Source organism: Protopterus annectens, chromosome 17.part0, assembly GCF_019279795.1.
Source record: "Protopterus annectens isolate FY-2018-M chromosome 17.part0, PAN1.0, whole genome shotgun sequence".
Lineage (NCBI taxonomy): Eukaryota > Metazoa > Chordata > Ceratodontiformes > Protopteridae > Protopterus > Protopterus annectens.
Window position 1 is genome coordinate 123,465,962 of NC_056751.1, and position 18,265 is coordinate 123,484,226.

Consider the following 18,265-nt stretch of genomic DNA (forward strand, 5'->3'; position numbering starts at 1 on the left):
TTATGTTTACCTCCACAGGACAAAACAATTTAGAAAGTCAGATCAGATTTTTGTATCTTTCTCTCCAAATCCCCTAGGCCAATCAGTTATTCAAGTCACTCTAGCTAAATTAATTACAAAATGTATTTCATAGATTTACTGTAAAAGGTGTAATATTGCCAAAACCTCCCTGAGCTCACTCAACTAGATCTATGCCTGCATCATCTGCTTTTTGGTCAAGAACATCCATTGATGATATTTGTATAGCAGCGACATGATTCAGAGTTCATACCTTTGTCTAGCATTACAGATTAGACATATCTGTAAATGGATCCTTCTTTGGTTCGGCAGTACTCTGATATATCCTTCCATGAGGGCCACCCAAGGTGAACATAGCTGTGGACACTGTCCCATAAGTGAGGAAGAATGAAAAGGGCAACATCAGATTTATACGTTTATGTAATCACAACTAGGCATCTGTGTTTTCCATTTTCATTCTTCAACTCCCCTCCCATCCATCCTCCATCTTCTGGAGGACCTGTTGGAACTTAGTTTCAGGTTTGAGCTCTGTCTTTTCTATCTTCTATTTCTGTTCCTCAGCAGCCTTGGGGATGGAGTGGGGCATTATGGGTATAGGGAAGAGTTCAAGAGTTGGATCCTAAGTATGTAGTATGCAGCTGACTTGGGTCCCAGGATCAGATAGAGGAACCCATAATTGAAGAAGAATGAAAAATGAACAGAGATGCCTTGTTATGGTGAGTACATAACTTATAATTTCAGAAAGTGTGAGCGGTTATTTGTAGACTCTGCAAGTAACAAACATGGGTGTGTGATCAGCAGACTATGCCTAAATGGATCTCAAATTCTATTGCCTTGTGTTAGAAGCATCATGGCAAAAGTATGCCTGAGCTTATCAGGGCCCATTCTACAAGAACCCCTGCAGTTACCAGTGCTTTCATCAGGGGAGTATCCCCCCATTTTATTCTGGAGACAGACGTGGCCCTCCACAAACCTTCTCCAGACACTGAAGTTGGTCCTCAGCCTCTAGAGCTGTCATTACTTCAGCAGTCCTGCAAGGGCTTATACTTAAGGTACTCCCTGCCAACCTCTCTGTATCTAACTTTGAGGATCCTTCCAAGTGTTAGTCCCGCAACACTGAAGCGCAATTAACATAATGCAGTTGTGTATACTGGCTATAAATATAGATGGTAGTGACTTTATTGTTGCAGTAACCATTCTCTCCCACCTTCCCTTCTGCACCTTTCTGTGGGTTGGATCCCTCTGATTTCTTCCTAGCTGGGGACACTATGGGGTAGGTCATTCTCCCTGCCAGGGGCAAGAAATATCTGAAGCAATGGTGCTGAATGATACCCCTTTATCAATTGACATCCTGATGTCTAAGCAGAATAACCACTGGGCCTAGGAGAATGGAATTAATGTCTGGTATCCAGGCTGGTCAAGGGCTTCACAAGCCAGGAAAATACCAAGTGGTGTTACTGCAGCAGTGAAATAACATCTGAATTTATGGTAATTAAACACCACTGTACTTCCTCCTTAAATAAGGTGTATATCCTGACTGCATTGTCATTTGAAAACGCCAGTGAATAACAGGATTAGTTTTGTAAGTATTTGAAAGAAAATCTACTTGTGACGTGCAGCTGATGTGAGATTTATTGATAGTTGCTGTATTTCAACAGTTTAGTGAAATGGGGGGCATACACCAATACATTCTGACACATATTTTGGTTGGGATAAAGTTAAGGCTGCGAATGTTGCTTGATAAACTTAAACAGTTTCTAATTGTTTTCATCCTTACCACAGTAAATTTATCTTGAGGATTTCTATAACACCTCAGATGCTTAGTACTTTTTTTGCTAAAGTAAGGTTAATGAGATTTAACTAGATTTCTTGATGTTCTTAAATCTGTACATGGTTCTAAGTTTCTCAAATCTGTTTTTTATACATGCTAGGTACCTTCCTAAACATCAGTCGTGATTTCTTCCTCCTAATTCTTTCCAACTGTGTAGTCCAACACGTTCTCTTTATACCATACCTCTTCTGTTGCACTTGGAACATGTTTATGATAGTTGTCTGTACAGTAAATCCCAAATAATGGAAATTGCCTTTCATATCTTCAAACCAGTCTCAACTGGCCAAGCTCCAAGCCTGAAGAGAATTTAACTTTTGTAGGACAGTCAAGGTAAGTGGACGTTGTCTGGGATGTATTCACCTCCCAGTAGACTTAGTCAGAGCCTATGTGCTCTGGTTTAGTAGCAAAATAGTTGACAATATTCAAATCCTTAATCCAAACAGTGGCCAATATTTTATTCTTCCTAGTTGGTTTATTGCCTACCTATAACCCATCTCCTTTCTGGTTCTTATAATGGAGTCATTGCCCTTATTCCGCTTAGCCAAAGTGATCTAATCCTTAAGCGCATTTACATTCCCTACAATAGTGTCAAACCCCTGTTGAAATTGGTCATCAAGTGTGGTGCAAAAATGTCCTTGTTACTGTTCGATTGGTTGAAATGTCCTAAAAAAAAAAAATTTACATTTTCCTGTATCACTGTTGACACCAATTGTTAACATTGTGCTTAAGAAGTTAGTGGATGACAGAATTCTGTTAACATAAACCAAGGCACTACCCCTTTCTTGTTGATCCTAAAGTTGTGGTGCCTCCTAAATCCCTCAAGTACTAATGGCTTAACAGCATTAAATCAAGTCTTGGTTATAATAACTTCTCAAAACTCTGGCCTCAATGCCTAGAAACTTGTTTAGACTTCTAGCATTGCATAAAAGACTTCAAATTGGAATGTTACTGTTTTGATGAAAAAGAAAAGGTGTAGTCAGTCTAATTTGTCTCAAACTGATCATCCTGGTGACCAAGATGCATTATGCCCCAAGTCGTCATTGACTTTACACATACTTTCCGTATGGATAGTTCTAAGGTAGAACTACTTAAACACAACTTCAAGGGGAACAAATAAGTCAAATGTGATGGAGGGGAGGTTGGGTACATAGATTGGTTGTCAAAAAATACAACTTATGTTTTTTATTTCATTTGTTTTTCTGAATATTTGCTTGCCATATTGAAAGCTTTGCTAATTGCTTAGCAGTATATTTGTTTAACCTTGTAAGTTATCTTGACAGTCTGAAAATGTTTAGAGATGAAGTTTGAAGGTGAATGGAGCATATGTATATGCAGGATAGGTATTTTTGTGGGAGGATGCAATGTGATCCCAGCAATTTTGATGTTAAGGGTCTGCATTTTTAGTATTTTGTAATAAAAAACATTGAAACTGTTAGTTTCTTTAACAATTAACTATGTTTATAATTTTTTTTGCTTTGTTCCGAGTTGCTGGTAGCACAGTGTGCATACACTGTGGTGACACTCAAGGATTTTATTTCCTTGTTTAAATTTTTTGTATTAGAACATTTGTCTTTAGGTCAAGGTCATGCACACTTAATTGGTCCTTTAATTTATATTGGATAAAATAGTAAAATGTAATTTTAAAAGAATTGTTGGGGTTTAATTGTAATGGATAAATGAAACTTGCTTATAATTGGTTAAAATGTTTTGGCATTGCCCTGGCAACTCTATCTGCATAGTTAAAGTCTGCTCAACATATTTTATAAATGTGAGTTGTCGGCCGAACTGCTACAGTTTTAATGCACTTTGTTTTATTTTAGGAATCAATTCTGTTGTAGCCATTGCCTCATATACAGGATATAATCAGGAAGATTCTGTCATCATGAACCGATCAGCTGTTGACAGAGGATTTTTCAGGTTTGTATAGTGCCACAGGCTGCTGAACTGCTTCACTTTGTGAAACTATAGATATTCACAGAAATTGTAAAAGACAATGTATTGCTACTGTCGGTACCCCCAATCCCATGTGCAAAAAATAGGGCAAATGAGTTGATATTAATGCATCTTGGATGAGCTGCAGATTTATCAAAACCAACTTTTAGGGAGACTGTACACATCATCTGATCTAGCATCAAGGACACTTTTGTGACTCCATTTGGATTTATTTTTTTCTGCCACCTGGATGTTATGTGATCCTATCTCGCCTACATTCTGACTGATGGGTTCGGAGCCGATCCCTCGGCTCCGACTCTGCACGCTTATGCCAAAGAGCGAAGTCTCTTATTGGCTGAGCTTACTATATCCCAGGATGCACCACTACCAGTCCCCCAGATCTCGTTTGCCGCTAACAAGTGAAGACGTGGTCTCGAGCTGGCTGAGCTAAGTAGTGATTATTTTCACTAGTTTTTCTGTCAGGAATTTCTTTATTCAACAAAAAGCTGTTTTAACAGCTATTCTTGTGTTTAGAGTGCGTTTGGTGAAATTTACTTGGTAAATTCTTGTGTTGTGAGTGTTGACTAGGAGTACCCCTGTGTGGAAAGGCCTTTCCCGGTCTTTTTGATTGTAGGTGACTTCTGTTCTGTTTAGGGATCTCGGATCCTATATATTACTGATTTTTCTCTTTCTTTTAAAAGAAGGACAAAGAGAGAAAATTTTCTTTCTAATTAGTGTTTGTACTGTGTTTTGGCTAATTCAGAATGTCTCAGGTTCCTAGGCCTTCAGGCTTTAAAAAGTGCACCAAGTGCAACTTTAAAATGTCTATCACAGATGACCACTCTCTCTGTGTTTATTGTTTGGGTGCAAAACATTTGCAGGAGTCCTGCAGCGTGTCACGCTTTTTCCTCAAGGGTCCTCCAAGAGAGGAAAAATAAGCTCATATTGAAAGGCATTATAAAACCCTCCTTTGAAGAAGCTTTAGCATCCTCTCCTTCTAAAAAGAAAAGGGCGTCTGCTCCGACCAGTCCGTCGGATCCGACCGCCAAAAGACATAGGCAGGCCTCCCCTTCGGCTCCAAGGACTTCGGAGCCGAGGTCGGAACGGTCTGCCTCGATGCCACTAGTCTCGACTCCTCTGGCTTCGGAGCCAATGGCTGGGGCATCGAGAGGCGGGTCATCTTCATCGGCTCCACTGGTTTCGGAGCCGATGAAGGTTGTCCGCTCAGACACTTCCTCCTCGGCGCCGAAGCCCTCCTCGGCACCGATGGAAACTAGTTTGGGTATTCCTTCGGCGCCGATAGTCATCGAGTTGCCTCGGAGCCGGTCCCCTAGCCCCTTGGGGCCGTTGGAGAGGCCATCTTGAACCCGTTCAGTATCCTCTAGGTCATCGAGGATGTCAGATTCGGACATAGGGTGCTCCAAAGACTGTTCCAGTCCCCAGTCTTTCAAAAATTTGTTTCGGCTCCGACCCAGTTGGCTTCGGAGCCGACAGCCCATGCCCATGTCATTGCCATTCCTCCTCCGACCGCTTCGGCTCCGTTGGAGCAGGTGCTGTCGGAGCCGGTAGAGGTCTTAGGGTCGGCTCCGACCCTTACTCCAACCCCGGCCTTCGGGTCCGAGTTTGGTACACGGACTTCTTCGGCTGGACCTGGGGGTGATGTTTCGGGACCTATGTTGTCGGTTCCGAGCCTCCCTCTCGGTGCTTCGGCTGCGGGACTTCCGTCGGCTGTCATGGCTCCGGGGACCGGACACTCCCAGGATTCTGGGGGTCCGGCTTTCAGAGCTATGAGGAGTGCCTTGGCCAAGTCTTCTTCGGCCATCTCTCTGGCTTTACCGGCACCTTCCCTGGGCGTGGAGACTGGGTCTTTGGCAGTTCCCCTGTCCTTAGGCAGCGGAGCCCCTGGGCCTGAGGTTACCCCCATTGGGGGTTCCCCTCCTCCTGAGGGTTCTTCGGAGTTGTCTTCAGAGGAGCCCCCAAGGAAGAGATCGTGCAAGAGGAAGCACATGGACTCCCCCGAGTCTATTACATCGGACACTGATCTTGATGATGCGGAGGGGTCCCCGAAGTCGTCCTCGGATGATGTCTCATTTGCAGACATCTTAGAGATCCTCAAACAACGAGGCGGCTGGATATCCAAACCCCCCTCTGCTGATGAGTCAGTGCTTCTCAAGGCCTTTGGGGCTCAGCCCTCCGCCTCCTGGGTGTCTCCGCCTTTCGACGAGCTCCTGGATTTAGTTTGTCGGAGGGCGTGGGAACATCCAGATACCGTGGAACCAGTCCCTTCTCGTCCTAACAAATTTTTGTCTGCCCCACCCGAGAAGGAGTTCCTGACTAAAGGCGTGGCTGTAGATGCCATGGTGGTGGCATCTGCTACACAACAGGACGTGGCAGAGGCTTCAACGTCCGTCCATCCTCCTAATAAGGAGTCTAGGAGCATGGACGCACGGAAGCGACCCTGACTTCAGCGGCCTTTACTTTAAGGTCCCTGAATTATTTGGCACATTTTACTAGGCTTCAGAGGGATCTGGTCAAGGAGCTGTCAGATTCCTCTCAGGTAACCTACCTGAGCAGCTAGCCCAGTCGGTTAGCTCTCAGTTGGCTATCCTTGCTTCAATTTCTAACTCGTCCATGAGGCTCATTTCATATGCGGCAAGGGGCGGTAGAGCGGCAGGCACAGGCGTGGCTCTACGGAGACAAGCCTGGCTCGCTTGTGTCATTTTATGGAGGCCTTCAAGTCTTCCTTCACGACGCTCCCTTTGATGGGTCCTCTTTGTTTGGACCTAAGGTTAAAGACACTCTTACCGCTGTGAGCAAGAAGGAAAAACTTTATCTGCCGAGGTGCCGTTATTCCACTCCCTTTGGCCTTATCCCAAGGCTAAAGGAGGAGGGAAAATGTGGTTCCGCAAATCACGTAAGTTTTTCCATCAACAGCAGGAAGATTCCCTTCCAGAGGTAGAGGACGGGAAATTTTTCTGGGAGACGCCGTCCCAGAGGCGGCAGAGGGCCCCGCAATTCTGGAGACCGCGAGTCCTTTCGTGGCTCTTCAGCCTCCCACACTTCATGAGGGATTGCCCGGCTGTGCTGCTCGAGCCAGTCGGGTGCCGCTTGCCAAGCACCTAAAAGCCTGGGAGTCAATCACTCAGGACAGATGGGTGCTTCGGATTATTGCCGGAGGTTACACCATTCCCTTCACACACTCACCCCCACCGTCCAAAAAATCCCGGACCCACCACCCAGTCAAAGGGAAATTGCAGCCGCAGAAGCGTTAAAGCTGCTAGAAAAAGGAGTCATCCAACCGGTCCCCACAGACCAGATCGGATCCGGAAATTACTCAAGGTTCTTTTTAGTGCCAAAAAAGACAGGGGACCTGAGACCAATATTGGATCTCAGCAGACTAAACCAATCCGTCACGAAATCCAAATTCGAATGGTCACGTTACAATCCATTATCCCATTATTGGAGAAGGATGTTTGGATGTGCTCCATAGATCTCAAGGACGCCTATTATCACATACTGATACATCGGGCGTCCAGGAAGTATCTGCGCTTCAGCCTGGGAGACAGTCATTTCCAATTTTGTGCTCTGCCCTTTGGTCTCACCACAGCCCCCAGGGTGTTCACCAAATGTTTGGCAGTAGTAACTGCTCACCTGAGGAGTCTTGGATTCCAAGTGTTTCCTATCTGGACGACTGGCTCCTGACTGCCACCACCAGTCATCTACTAATGGACAACCTCAAAGCCACCTTTTCCTGGGTGCTACCCTGGGAATTACATTCAATTGGTCAAAGTCTGTCTTGCTGCCCTCTCAGCGCATAAGGTTCATAGGAGCAGAGATAGACTCAAAATTGTTGCGCGTTTTTCTTCCTACCGAAAGGATCCAAACTTTACAAGGCCAAGTTCAAGCCCTGCTTTCAAGATCCAAGGCCCCAGCCAGGATGGTCCTGCAACTTTTAGGTTCGATGTCTGCCACGGTTCTTCTAGTTCCTCTGGCAAGATTGCACATGAGGATTCTTCAGTGGCTATTATCGACTCAATGGTCCTTTCAGGATCTTCCCCTCAATCACTCCATTATTATTACAGAAACGTGCAAACGGGACCTTCGCTGGTGGCTTCAGACATCCAATCTAAATCAAGGAAGTCCTTTTGTTATTCCCCCTCCAGTGGTCACCCTGACGACAGATGCCTCCCAGACAGGGTGGGGGGGGCATTGTCTGGGCAGGTTAGTTCAGGGTTCCTGGCTTCCAGACGAAACTTTTCTCCACATCAATGTATTGGAGATGAGGGCTGTACTTCTGTCCCTACAGGCCTTACACAAGTTTCTCCCTCAGGGCATCATCGCCATCCACACAGACAACATGTCGGTGGTCTGGTATCTAAACAAACAAGGAGGGACCAGATCTTACCCCCTTTGCAGAGAGGCCATGAGGGTGTGGGAATGGGCTGTAGCTACCAGCCGTTTCTTGGTAGCGACCCACATTCCGGGGAAATCAAATATATTGGCAGACAGATTAAGCAGGACAATTCTCTCTCCTCACGAGTGGTCCCTGAACGAAACAGTAGCAGCTCAGGTTTTCAGAAGATGGGGGACGCCGTGCTGCGACCTGTTTTGCACTTTGTATTTTGTGGTGTTGCAAAGGTTCTTCACCTTGACTCTACATCAGGGGGAAGCAGCTATGGATGCTCTAGCACAACCTTGGCCAACAGGGCTACTTTATGCCTTTCCTCCGATTCCACTTCTCCCCAAAGTCATACAGAAAGCTTCTCAATTGGGGTCCACAATGATACTAATTGCTCCGCACTGGCCTCGTCAGGTATGGTTTCCCTACCTGAAGAAACATGCGGTGGACGATCCGTGGGTTTTAGATCTAACTCCGGATCTGCTAATTCATCAGTCGGGATGACAACACCAGTCCCTTCACACTTTGAAGTTGACAGCTTGGCTCCTCCACTTCCGACCTTAGTCAGAAATCACACCTTAGACCCGGAAGTTATTCACATTTTATCTTCGGCCCACAAACCCACCACTAAGAAATTGTACCTCAGTAAGTGGAAGAGGTTTGCTATCTGGGCTCAACTCAGGGGCTTAGACCCTATCACTGCCCCGATACCAGAGGTTTTGAAATTTTTAACATCCTTGTTTAATCAAGGATCTTCAGTATCTACTATTAAAGTCCAACTGGCAGCTATCTCTAAATTTCACGAATCCATGGATCCACCGTTGATGAGCAGCAGATTATGCAAAACTTTCATTAAAGGTGCGGGGCTGTTAAGACCCCAGTTTTTCATCCTGCGCCCGTGGGATCTTGATTTGGTGCTTCGTGCATTAACATCTTCCCCTTCGAACCGGCTGCTACATGTGAGTTAAAATATCTGTCTTGGAAAACTGCCTTCTTAGTTGCAATTACCTCTGCAAGAAAAGTTTCAGAGCTTCAAGCCCTATCTATCAAACCACCGTACTTGATTTTTCACAAGGATAGAGTATCACTTAGGCCTAACCCATCTTTTGTCCCAAAGGTCTGTTCTAATCTCTGTCTCCAACAATCTCTAGAGCTACCAGTTTTCTTTCCAAAATTCTCCAATGAAGCAGAATACACTCTCCATAAATTGGATGTTCACAGGCAATTGCGCTTCTATCTAGACAGGACTCAGCAAATTAAGTAAATCAGACCAGTTGTTTGTGTCCTTCTCAGACAATAAATTGGGTAAAACCATCACAAAAGCTACTATCTCCAAATGGATTAGAGATTGTACAACTCAGGCTTATTCCTCTTCAAATAAGCAACTTACAACTTCTATCAAAGCCCACTCTACCAGAGCTATGGCTACTTCTATAGCCTTTCATTCCAAGCTCGCTATTTCTGAGATTTGTGCTGCGGCTACTTGGTCCAATCCGCACACTTTCATTTCCCACTATAAATTGGATGTGGCATCTAAAGGGCGAGCATCATTTGGTTCCACGGTACTCAGGAGTGTTTTCCAGTGAGCCACCCAGGATTCAGGTGCGAGGGACGCTGTCCCATCAGTCAGAATGTAGGCGAGATAGGATCACATAACATCTTTTAGTTATGTACTCACCATAACTTCAGATGTTTGGGATCCATCTCGCCTACATTCCTAATACCCACCCTCCTTCCCCCGGCCTTGGAGATCAGAAGAGATTGAACGGTTTTGAGTTCTACTGCTTTTATCTTGTTTCTTCTGACGATGTTATAGAAGCAGTGCTTGCATGTGTGCATGTATGCGGACAAACTAGATCTGGGGGACTGGTAGTGGTGCATCCTGGGATATAGTAAGCTCAGCCAATAAGAGACTTCGCTCTTTGGCATAAGCGTGCCGAGTCGGAGCCGAGGGATCGGCTCCGAACCCATCAGTCAGAATGTAGGCGAGATGGATCCCAAACATCTGAAGTTATGGTGAGTACATAACTAAAAGTTAAGCTTTCTACCTAGGTAGGCATTGCTTTCTTTGACATTCCCATGTTTGAAGGCATGAACACTCAGAACTTGCATTTTCTGCAGCATTATGCTTTATGCATGTGCCAAGCTCAGACAACTACCTATGAATCTTAATCCGGATGTGCTTTGCTTCTAGGCATGTATTTGATGCCTAGAAGCAAATGTACAATAAATCTCTTTGGCCATTAAATTGCCAGGTGTACTGCCTCTGTAGAATACTTGACAATACAGTTCTGTGTTCATCACCTTCAATATGCATGTGTCATGGGGTAATTCCTGGCACACTTTTCTACCACTAAGTTAGTGGCAGTTGAAAGCTGGTCTAGTACATGATTTGCAGGAGTCTTAGCATCACAAAACAAATTCCTCTGTTAGAATACTGGTTCAAGGAGACATTTGGAGAAGTGCTATGCATAGCAGGCATGGAGCTTTTCATTTAGCCACTACTGGTCCTCCTATTTGGACTAAGAGACCTGAAGGTACATCTGCAGCTCCATCAGGAGGTATGTTGAGAGGCTGAGTGCCCACCCTCCTTTTTGCTGGAGCAAACTCCTTAACAGCCTGGTTAATTGAAAGCAGTCTGTGGAGTCGATGAGTGTCATGTTTATTCTACTCAAGTACAAGCACTCTGTTGCCATGTCCAACAGGGATTTTTGGATCAGGTTGATGACTGACCCAGTGGATAGTACTGTGCCATGTGACCTAGACTCAAAAATTTGAGTCCCTTATTGGAATAAGTTTAAAGCATTGATGCGAGTGTACCTTTACAGGATATGGATGTTATGTAGTCCAATCTCACCTACATTCTTACCCGTGGGATCGGAGCTGAATATTGGCTCAGACTCAGCCAAACTTTTCTAGCTCGAAGTCTTCTATTGGCTTGGGCTAAGCAGGTATCTCATGCTGCACTGCTCCATATCCCCAGATCTTGTTTGCCGCTCGTGTAGCTCAGACGTGGTCTCGCTCTTGGCTGTGGCTAAGTACCCTTTTTTCTTGTTTTTCTGAGAAAACTTGTTACAAACAAAAAGCTATTTTAATAGCCATTTCTGATTGGTGTTGTGTTGGTATTTCTGTAGTGTACTTGTGGTTTGTGGTATCCCACTAGCTGTTCTATCGTGCTAGGCCCATTTCAGTTAGAGGACCTAGTCCTCCCCTCTTGTCCTGTATTGTTTCGCTTCTAAAACCGTTTGAGTTAGAGGTATTAGTGTCTGTTTCCCTTCTGTGTACGTGGTCAAAAAAACGTTTTAGAGATTTTTAGCCCTAGTCATCTTAGTGTGTGTCCCTTCTGAGGATTGTGTGTGCTGTGTTGTGTAAAAACTTGTTCCCGCGTTTAGTGGTGTTTTGCATGTCTGCCGTTTTTCCTGTCAGACAGTGACTTGTTCATTGTTGTGGTATTTGTGATTACTTGTTTAAAATATGTCCAAAGATTCCAAGGAGCACAAACCTTCGGGTTTTAAAAAGTGCTCTAAGTGTGGTTACAAGATGTCCATCACCGATGGACATTCTGTTTGCTTTTATTGCCTGGGAGCAATCCATCTGCAAGAGTCCTGCAGCATCTGCCATGCTTTTAGTCCCAGGGTGCTCCAAGAAAGAAAGAATAAGCTAATTCTAAAGGGACTCTTGAAACCCTCGTTCGAAGAGGCCATGGATTATGCTTCCAGTTCTAGATCAAAATCCTCTAAGTCAAAAGAGATCTCCGCCTCCTTTTAGTTTCCTCAGAGCCACCGGAGAAAGTCACAAAACTTGCTTCGATGTCCTCAGGGCCGCAGGAAGTGTCTGAATTGATGGAACCGGCGTCGGCTCCAGTTATATTGGAACCTCTTCGGAGCCGATCACCCAGTCTTAGACCAGTGTCACCTGAGAGGAGATCTCGATCTCCCTCCCTGTCCTCCAAATCCTCCAGGACTCTTTCAGATGTGGATGTCGATAGGGTGGTGCAGAGACTCCTCTAGTCACCGGTTTTGGCAAAATTGTTTTCGGCTCAGTCCCAATCGGCTCCGGAGCCCGTCCCAATACCTTCTTCAATCATTCCTCCGAGCGCATCTCTGTCTTCTGAGCCAGAATGTTCCGCTCCATGTGATGTTCCTAGGTCGGTTCCAATGGCCCCTTCGGGCCTATCGGTACCGACGTCGGCTCCGACCCCGTCCACAAGGTTCAGGACTCGAGATTCTTCAGTCGGGCCCAAGGGGGACACCTCGGGACACATTTTGGTTCCTAGTCTCCTGCTCTGTGCCTCTGCTCCAGGAACCCAGACTCCTGTCATGGTCTTGGGGGCTGGCCGGTCCTCGGACTCGGGGGGGGGGGGGGGGTGTCTGCCTTTGAGGCCATGCGAACTGCGCTGGCCAGATCATCAGCTACATCATGCTAGTCGATCATTCTGTCCCCTACCACTCCGGTGAGAGCCCCAAGGCCTAGGGATACCCCCACGAGTGGTCCCCAAGTTTCTGAGGGCCCTTCAGAGTTCTTGCCTGAGGAGCCCCCTAAAAAGAAAACGTGCAAGAGGAAGCACATAGACTCCCAGGATGAGTCTCTCACCTCAGATACTGACCTCGAGGAATCAGAGGGGTCCCCCAAGTCATCCTCTGATTCCTTCTCCGACATCCTGGAGATACTGAAACAGAGGTGACTGGCCGTCCAAAGCCCCCTCCAAGGAGTCAGTCTTCCTGAAGGCCTTTGGTGCTCAGCCCTCTGCCTCCTGGGTGTCCCCACCCTTCGAGCTCCTGGATTTAATTTGTCGGAGGGTGTGGGAGAACCCTGATTCTGTGGAACCCGTACCCAGGAGACCCAATAAATTTCTTTCTGCTCCCCCGGGTAAGGAGTTTTTGTCCAAAGGAGTCCCTGTGGATGCCATGGTGGATGGCGGCCACTCAGAAGGAAGTAGCAGAGACTTCTTCCTCCGTTCATCCTCCTAACAAGGAGTCCAGGACCATGGACCGGTACGGGAAGCATACCCTCTTGTCAGCAACCTTTACCTTACGGTCGCTGAACTACCTGTCTCATTTTCTGCTCCAGAGAGATCTCCTCAAGGAGTTAGGAGATACTCTTGCGGGTAACATGCCTGAGGCAGTGGCCCAGACTGTTAACGCCCAGGTGTCTACCCTCAATTTCATCGTTAACTCCTCCATGCGGCTCATTTCATATGCAGCCGAGGGAGCGAGTAGGGCAGCAAGCTCAGGAGTCGCCCTTAGAAGGCAAGCCTGGCTGCGCCTTTGTCGTTTCGCATAGGCCTTCAAGTCTTCTTTCACTGACACCCCCTTTGATGGTTCTTTCTTCGGAACCAAAGTGAAAGACACCCTCACCAGCTGCGAGCAAAAGGGAAAGACCTTGTCTGCTGTAGGGGTCCGTTTTTCCCTTCCCTCTAGGCCTTACCCAAAGGCCCAGCGGGGTGGGAAGATGTGGTTCAAAAAAATCAGAGTTTTTTTTTCCTGGTGCACAAGGTGAGTCCCCCTCCAGAGGAGGGGGAGGTTATTCAGGGAGACGCCGCCCTAGAGGCAGAGGGGGCCCCTGCAATTTGGGAGACCGCGATTCCTTTTGCGGCTCTCCCTACCGTCGTTCCTGATGGGATGCCCGACTGTCGCATTTCCGGAGCCAGTCAGGGGTCGAATATCGTTATACCCGGAAGCCTGGCAAAGCATCACCCAGGACAGATGGGTATTACGAATAATTTCCGGAGGTTACGTCATCCCCTTTTCGTCAGCCCCCCTCCAGTCAGAAAAATCACGGACGTTCCACCCAGTCAGTGGGATCACACAGCTTCAGAGGTTTTAAAGCTGCTAGGAAAGGGAGCCATCCAGCATGTCCCCTCAGACCAAATTGGATTAGGGACTTAAGATTCTTTTTGGTGCCGAAAAGAACAGGGGACGTGAGACCCATATTAGATCTGTCAACTGAACAACTATGTACAAAAGTCCAAGTTCCGTATGGTCACACTACAATCGATTCTCCCATTGTTGGCAGAAGTATGGATGTGCTCCATCGACCTCAAGGATACTTACTACCATGTCAAAATGGACAGGGCATCCAGGAGTCACCTATGCTTCCGGCTGGGAGCCAGTCATTTCCAGTTTCGAGCCCTGCACTTTGGTCTCACCACAGCCCCCAGGGTGTTCAAGTGTATGGCGGTGGTGACAGCTCACTTGAGACGTCAAGGATTCCAAGTGTTTCCTTATCTGGATGACTGGCTCCTTACCACCCCCACCAGGCATCTACTAATCCAAACCAGGGATGCTACCATCACTCGGTCAACAGTTGGGCATAACACTAAACTGGGAAAAATCTGCCTTGTTGCCCTCACAGCGTGTCATTTTTATAGGTGCAGAATTGGACACCGTTCGAATGCGAGCCTTTCTACCGCAGGAAAGAATCAGTCTTACAGCAACAGGTGCACGCCCTGCTACCCCTGAGGAAAGCGAAGGCAAGTTGGGTTCTTCAACTCCTGAGGACTATGGCAGCAACAATTGTGTTGGTCCCTCTAGCAAGATTGCACATGAAGCTCCTTCAATGGCTCCTCTGCTCATTGGTCTCTCCAAAAACTTCCACTTTCCCACCCTATTTTGCTCATGGACAGATGCAAACCGGATCTCAGTTGGTGGCTTTGCACCAACAATCTGGACAGGGGAAAACCCTTGGTTCCACCAACCCCAGTTGCTAATGACCACGGATGCCTCCCAGATGGGGTGGGGGGGCATTATCTTGGCAGGACAGTCCAAGGCACGTGTCAAGATCAGGAGATACATCTGCATATCAACATCCTAGAGATGAGTGGTGCTACTTGCGTGGCAGGCACTTCAGAGCTTTCTACCTCTAGGGACTATTGCAATACACTCAGACAACATGTCAGTGGTGTGGTATCTGAGTAAGCAGGGGGGAGCCAGGTCATACCTCCTGTGCAGAGAGGCCATGCGAGTATGGCAGTGGGCAGTATCTTCCCAATGGTTTCTGGTAGCAACGCATATTCTGGGGAAGTGCACCGTGATAGCGGACAGGCTAAGCAGAGCTATTCTGATGCCTTACGAGTGGTCTGTGAATAGTCTAGTTGTAGAACGAATCTCCAGCAGATGGGGTCAGCCTTGCTGCGACCTTTTTGCCAGCCCCCTCAATGCCAAATGCAGCAGCTACTTCACGCTGATCCTCCCAAAGGGGAGTCACCCAGGGACGCTTTAGTTCACGATTGGCCCTCTGGTCTGCTTTATGCTTTCCCTCCGTTTCCCTTGCTATCAGAAGTGATTCAGAAAGCGCAATCCTTGGGAGGCAGAATGATTCTGATTGCTCCACACTGGCCTCGTCAATTCTGGTTCCCCTTTCTCCACCCCTGCATTGTGGACACACCTTGGATTCTGGACCCACAACCAGATTTACTGACACACATGTCGGGGCCAGTTCCACTCCTCACTGCAGACCCTCCGGTTGACAGCCTGGCTACTCCACTTCCGTCATTAGTTAGGCTTCATCACTTTTCACCTGAGGTAGTTCATATTTTATCTTTCTCTCATAAGCCCTCTACTAGGAAGATTTATTCTAGCAAATGGAAGAGGTTTTCTATTTGGGCTCATACCCAAGGTATTGACCGTTACACAGCCCCAATTGCTTCAGTCTTGGAGTTTTTGTCTATGCTTTTCCATCAGGGCTCAGCGTCGGCTACCATTATTGTTCTGTTGGCAGCGATTTCTAACTTTCATTTTGCTAATGAGCCCAGTCTGATGGCTCACAGAATCTGTAAGGCTTTCCTGAAGGGCACTCTGTTACTCTGCCCTCTGGTCTCAGAACCTATCATTCCCGGGGATCTAAATTTTGTCCTGCAAGCCCTTACTTCACCACCCTTCAAGCCTGCAGCTACCTGCAACTTAAAATTCTTGACCTGGAAAACTGCCTTTTTAATAGCCATCACATCAGCCAGACGAGTTTCAGAAATTCAAGCTCTTTCTATCAAACCTCCATACTTGATCTTTCATAAGGACAGGGCTTCTCTTAGACCAAACCCTTCCTTTCTTCCTAAAATGGCATCCATATCTAATCTTTATCAATCTATTGAGTTGCCGGTATTTATTCCCCTTTTTTCAAACAAGGCAGAATTTAAATTTCATCAATTGGATGTACACAGACAGTTGCATTTCTATCTGCACCGAACTAAAGATCTCCGAAAATCTGATCAACTGTTTGTCTCCTTTTCGGAAAACAAAATTGGGTCCCCTTGCTCCAAAGTCACCCTATCCAGATGGATATCCAGTTGCGTCTCTTTCGCTTATTCCGTAGGAGGTAAAGACCTACCGTTTCTGGTCAAGGCTCACTCTACTCTGGCTGTATCTACATCTACAGCCTATCAAGCCATTTTGTCTATGGATGATATTTGTGCAGCAACTACTTGGGCTTCTCCTCACACATTTGATACTCATTACAAGTTGGACGTGGTATCTAGGGGCAGGTCTTCCTTTGGTTCCACAGTACTCAGGAGAATCTTCCTATGAGCCTCCCAGGATGTAGGTGCTAGGGACGCTGTCCCACAGGTAAGAATGTAGGCGAGATTGGACTACATAACATCAGGAAGTCATGTACTCACCATAACATTTGATGTATGTAGTCCATCTCGCCTCACATTCTTATTTACCCTCCCACCTTCCCCCTTCCTGGAGGATCTAGAGGTTAGGTCTGATTTACAGATTTCCCTTCACCTTTAGATTATTCTTCTTTACCTGGATGTTATGCATGGGGTATGAATGAGTGTTCGCAGCAAACTAGATCTGGCGATATGGAGCAGTGCAGCATGGGATACCTGTTTAGCCCAGCCAATAGAAGACTTCGAGCTGGAAAAGTTTGGCTGAGTCTGAGCCGATATTCGGCTCCGAACCCACGGGTAAGAATGTGAGGTGAGATGGACTACATACATCGAACGTTATGGTGAGTACATAACTTCTTGTTCTGTGGCAGTGGTGGGCGCTCTTTCTCAGCATCACTTTTGAGTATATTCTTGGATATATTATCTGTTATACCTTCCTTTGGCCCGACTTAACTTCATATCCCTGAACAAGACTACCAATCTCAGTAGTTAGAAAGTGTCTGTTCCCAGACAGACAAGTCCATTGACCTTATACAATTTCCCCTTTTTTCAGAGAATTTCTAACACTCATGAGGGTCCTTGTTGGTCTCTTTCCACCCCCCCACCCCCAAAACACTTCCACTATTGGCTGGGAAAGGAGAGGAGCCTTAGATTATCCCCACCTAATGGAGTATGTTAAGTATACTTTTCATGCAGCCTGGAAATACCAAGGATCTGCTTCTGCCGCACCTAAACTAGTAGGCATTCTTTACACACACCTGATAGTTTTTGAATTCCCCCTCGCTCTTCCTTTGCTCTGACAGCTATCCTGGTGCCCCACATCCTTTGTTGGGTCTGCTGGAACTCCAGTCAACCCCCTAGTCCATTGCATGAGTTTGAGGGCTAGAGAGAATCTTGAGTGTCCCGGGGGTTATTGCAGTCTTCCTTTAAGCTGTTTTTCTTCCATATTTTGACCTGTTCCTGTCTTACCCTTCACCCCTCCCTTGTGGATCCCCATCATTGTCTGAGAGGCAGGTATGAAGTGGAGATGTGCAGGTTATCACCCCTTCTCCATGGCAGCTCAGCTATGTCTTCCCCCATTGGATCACTCCTTCCAGTGTGACAACCCCACTGTCTACCTGGGATTGCCGTAGGATGCTTCCACAAGACTATGCTTCCTCTCAGGGATGGAAGCACCCTCTTGCCACCTTTAGAGCTTGTAACTGAACCTAGGTCAGCTGGGCTTTACCCATTTACACTATCGCAGTAGACTATTTCCTGATTAATTGGTGTAGGTATGCTTATTCCTCAGATCTTTTTGGTTTAGGACAGCTTTCTCACCTTTCCAAGTCTGTGGTCAAAGGGAAGGTTGTCAAAACTTTGTGGCCTCAGGTTGGGTGTTCAGTTAGTCTAATGTGTTTCTGAGTCTGACACTTTTTGTTTTTTGTGATTATAGGAGGTAGTCAGCCATGCCAGTAGAAATGCAGTGGATGTG

General features: G+C 46.5%; 1 protein-coding gene across 1 annotated transcript in view; it reads left to right on the forward strand.

The window, feature by feature from the left end:
* The window catches only part of POLR2B (RNA polymerase II subunit B), a 1,548,892-nt gene that overhangs the window by 1,173,538 nt on the left and 357,089 nt on the right, over positions 1–18,265 (forward strand). The window contains exon 15 of the mRNA XM_044059158.1: positions 3,670–3,766. Within this exon, the coding sequence (XP_043915093.1) occupies positions 3,670–3,766 (97 nt within the window). The remainder of the gene's footprint in view (positions 1–3,669; positions 3,767–18,265) is intronic.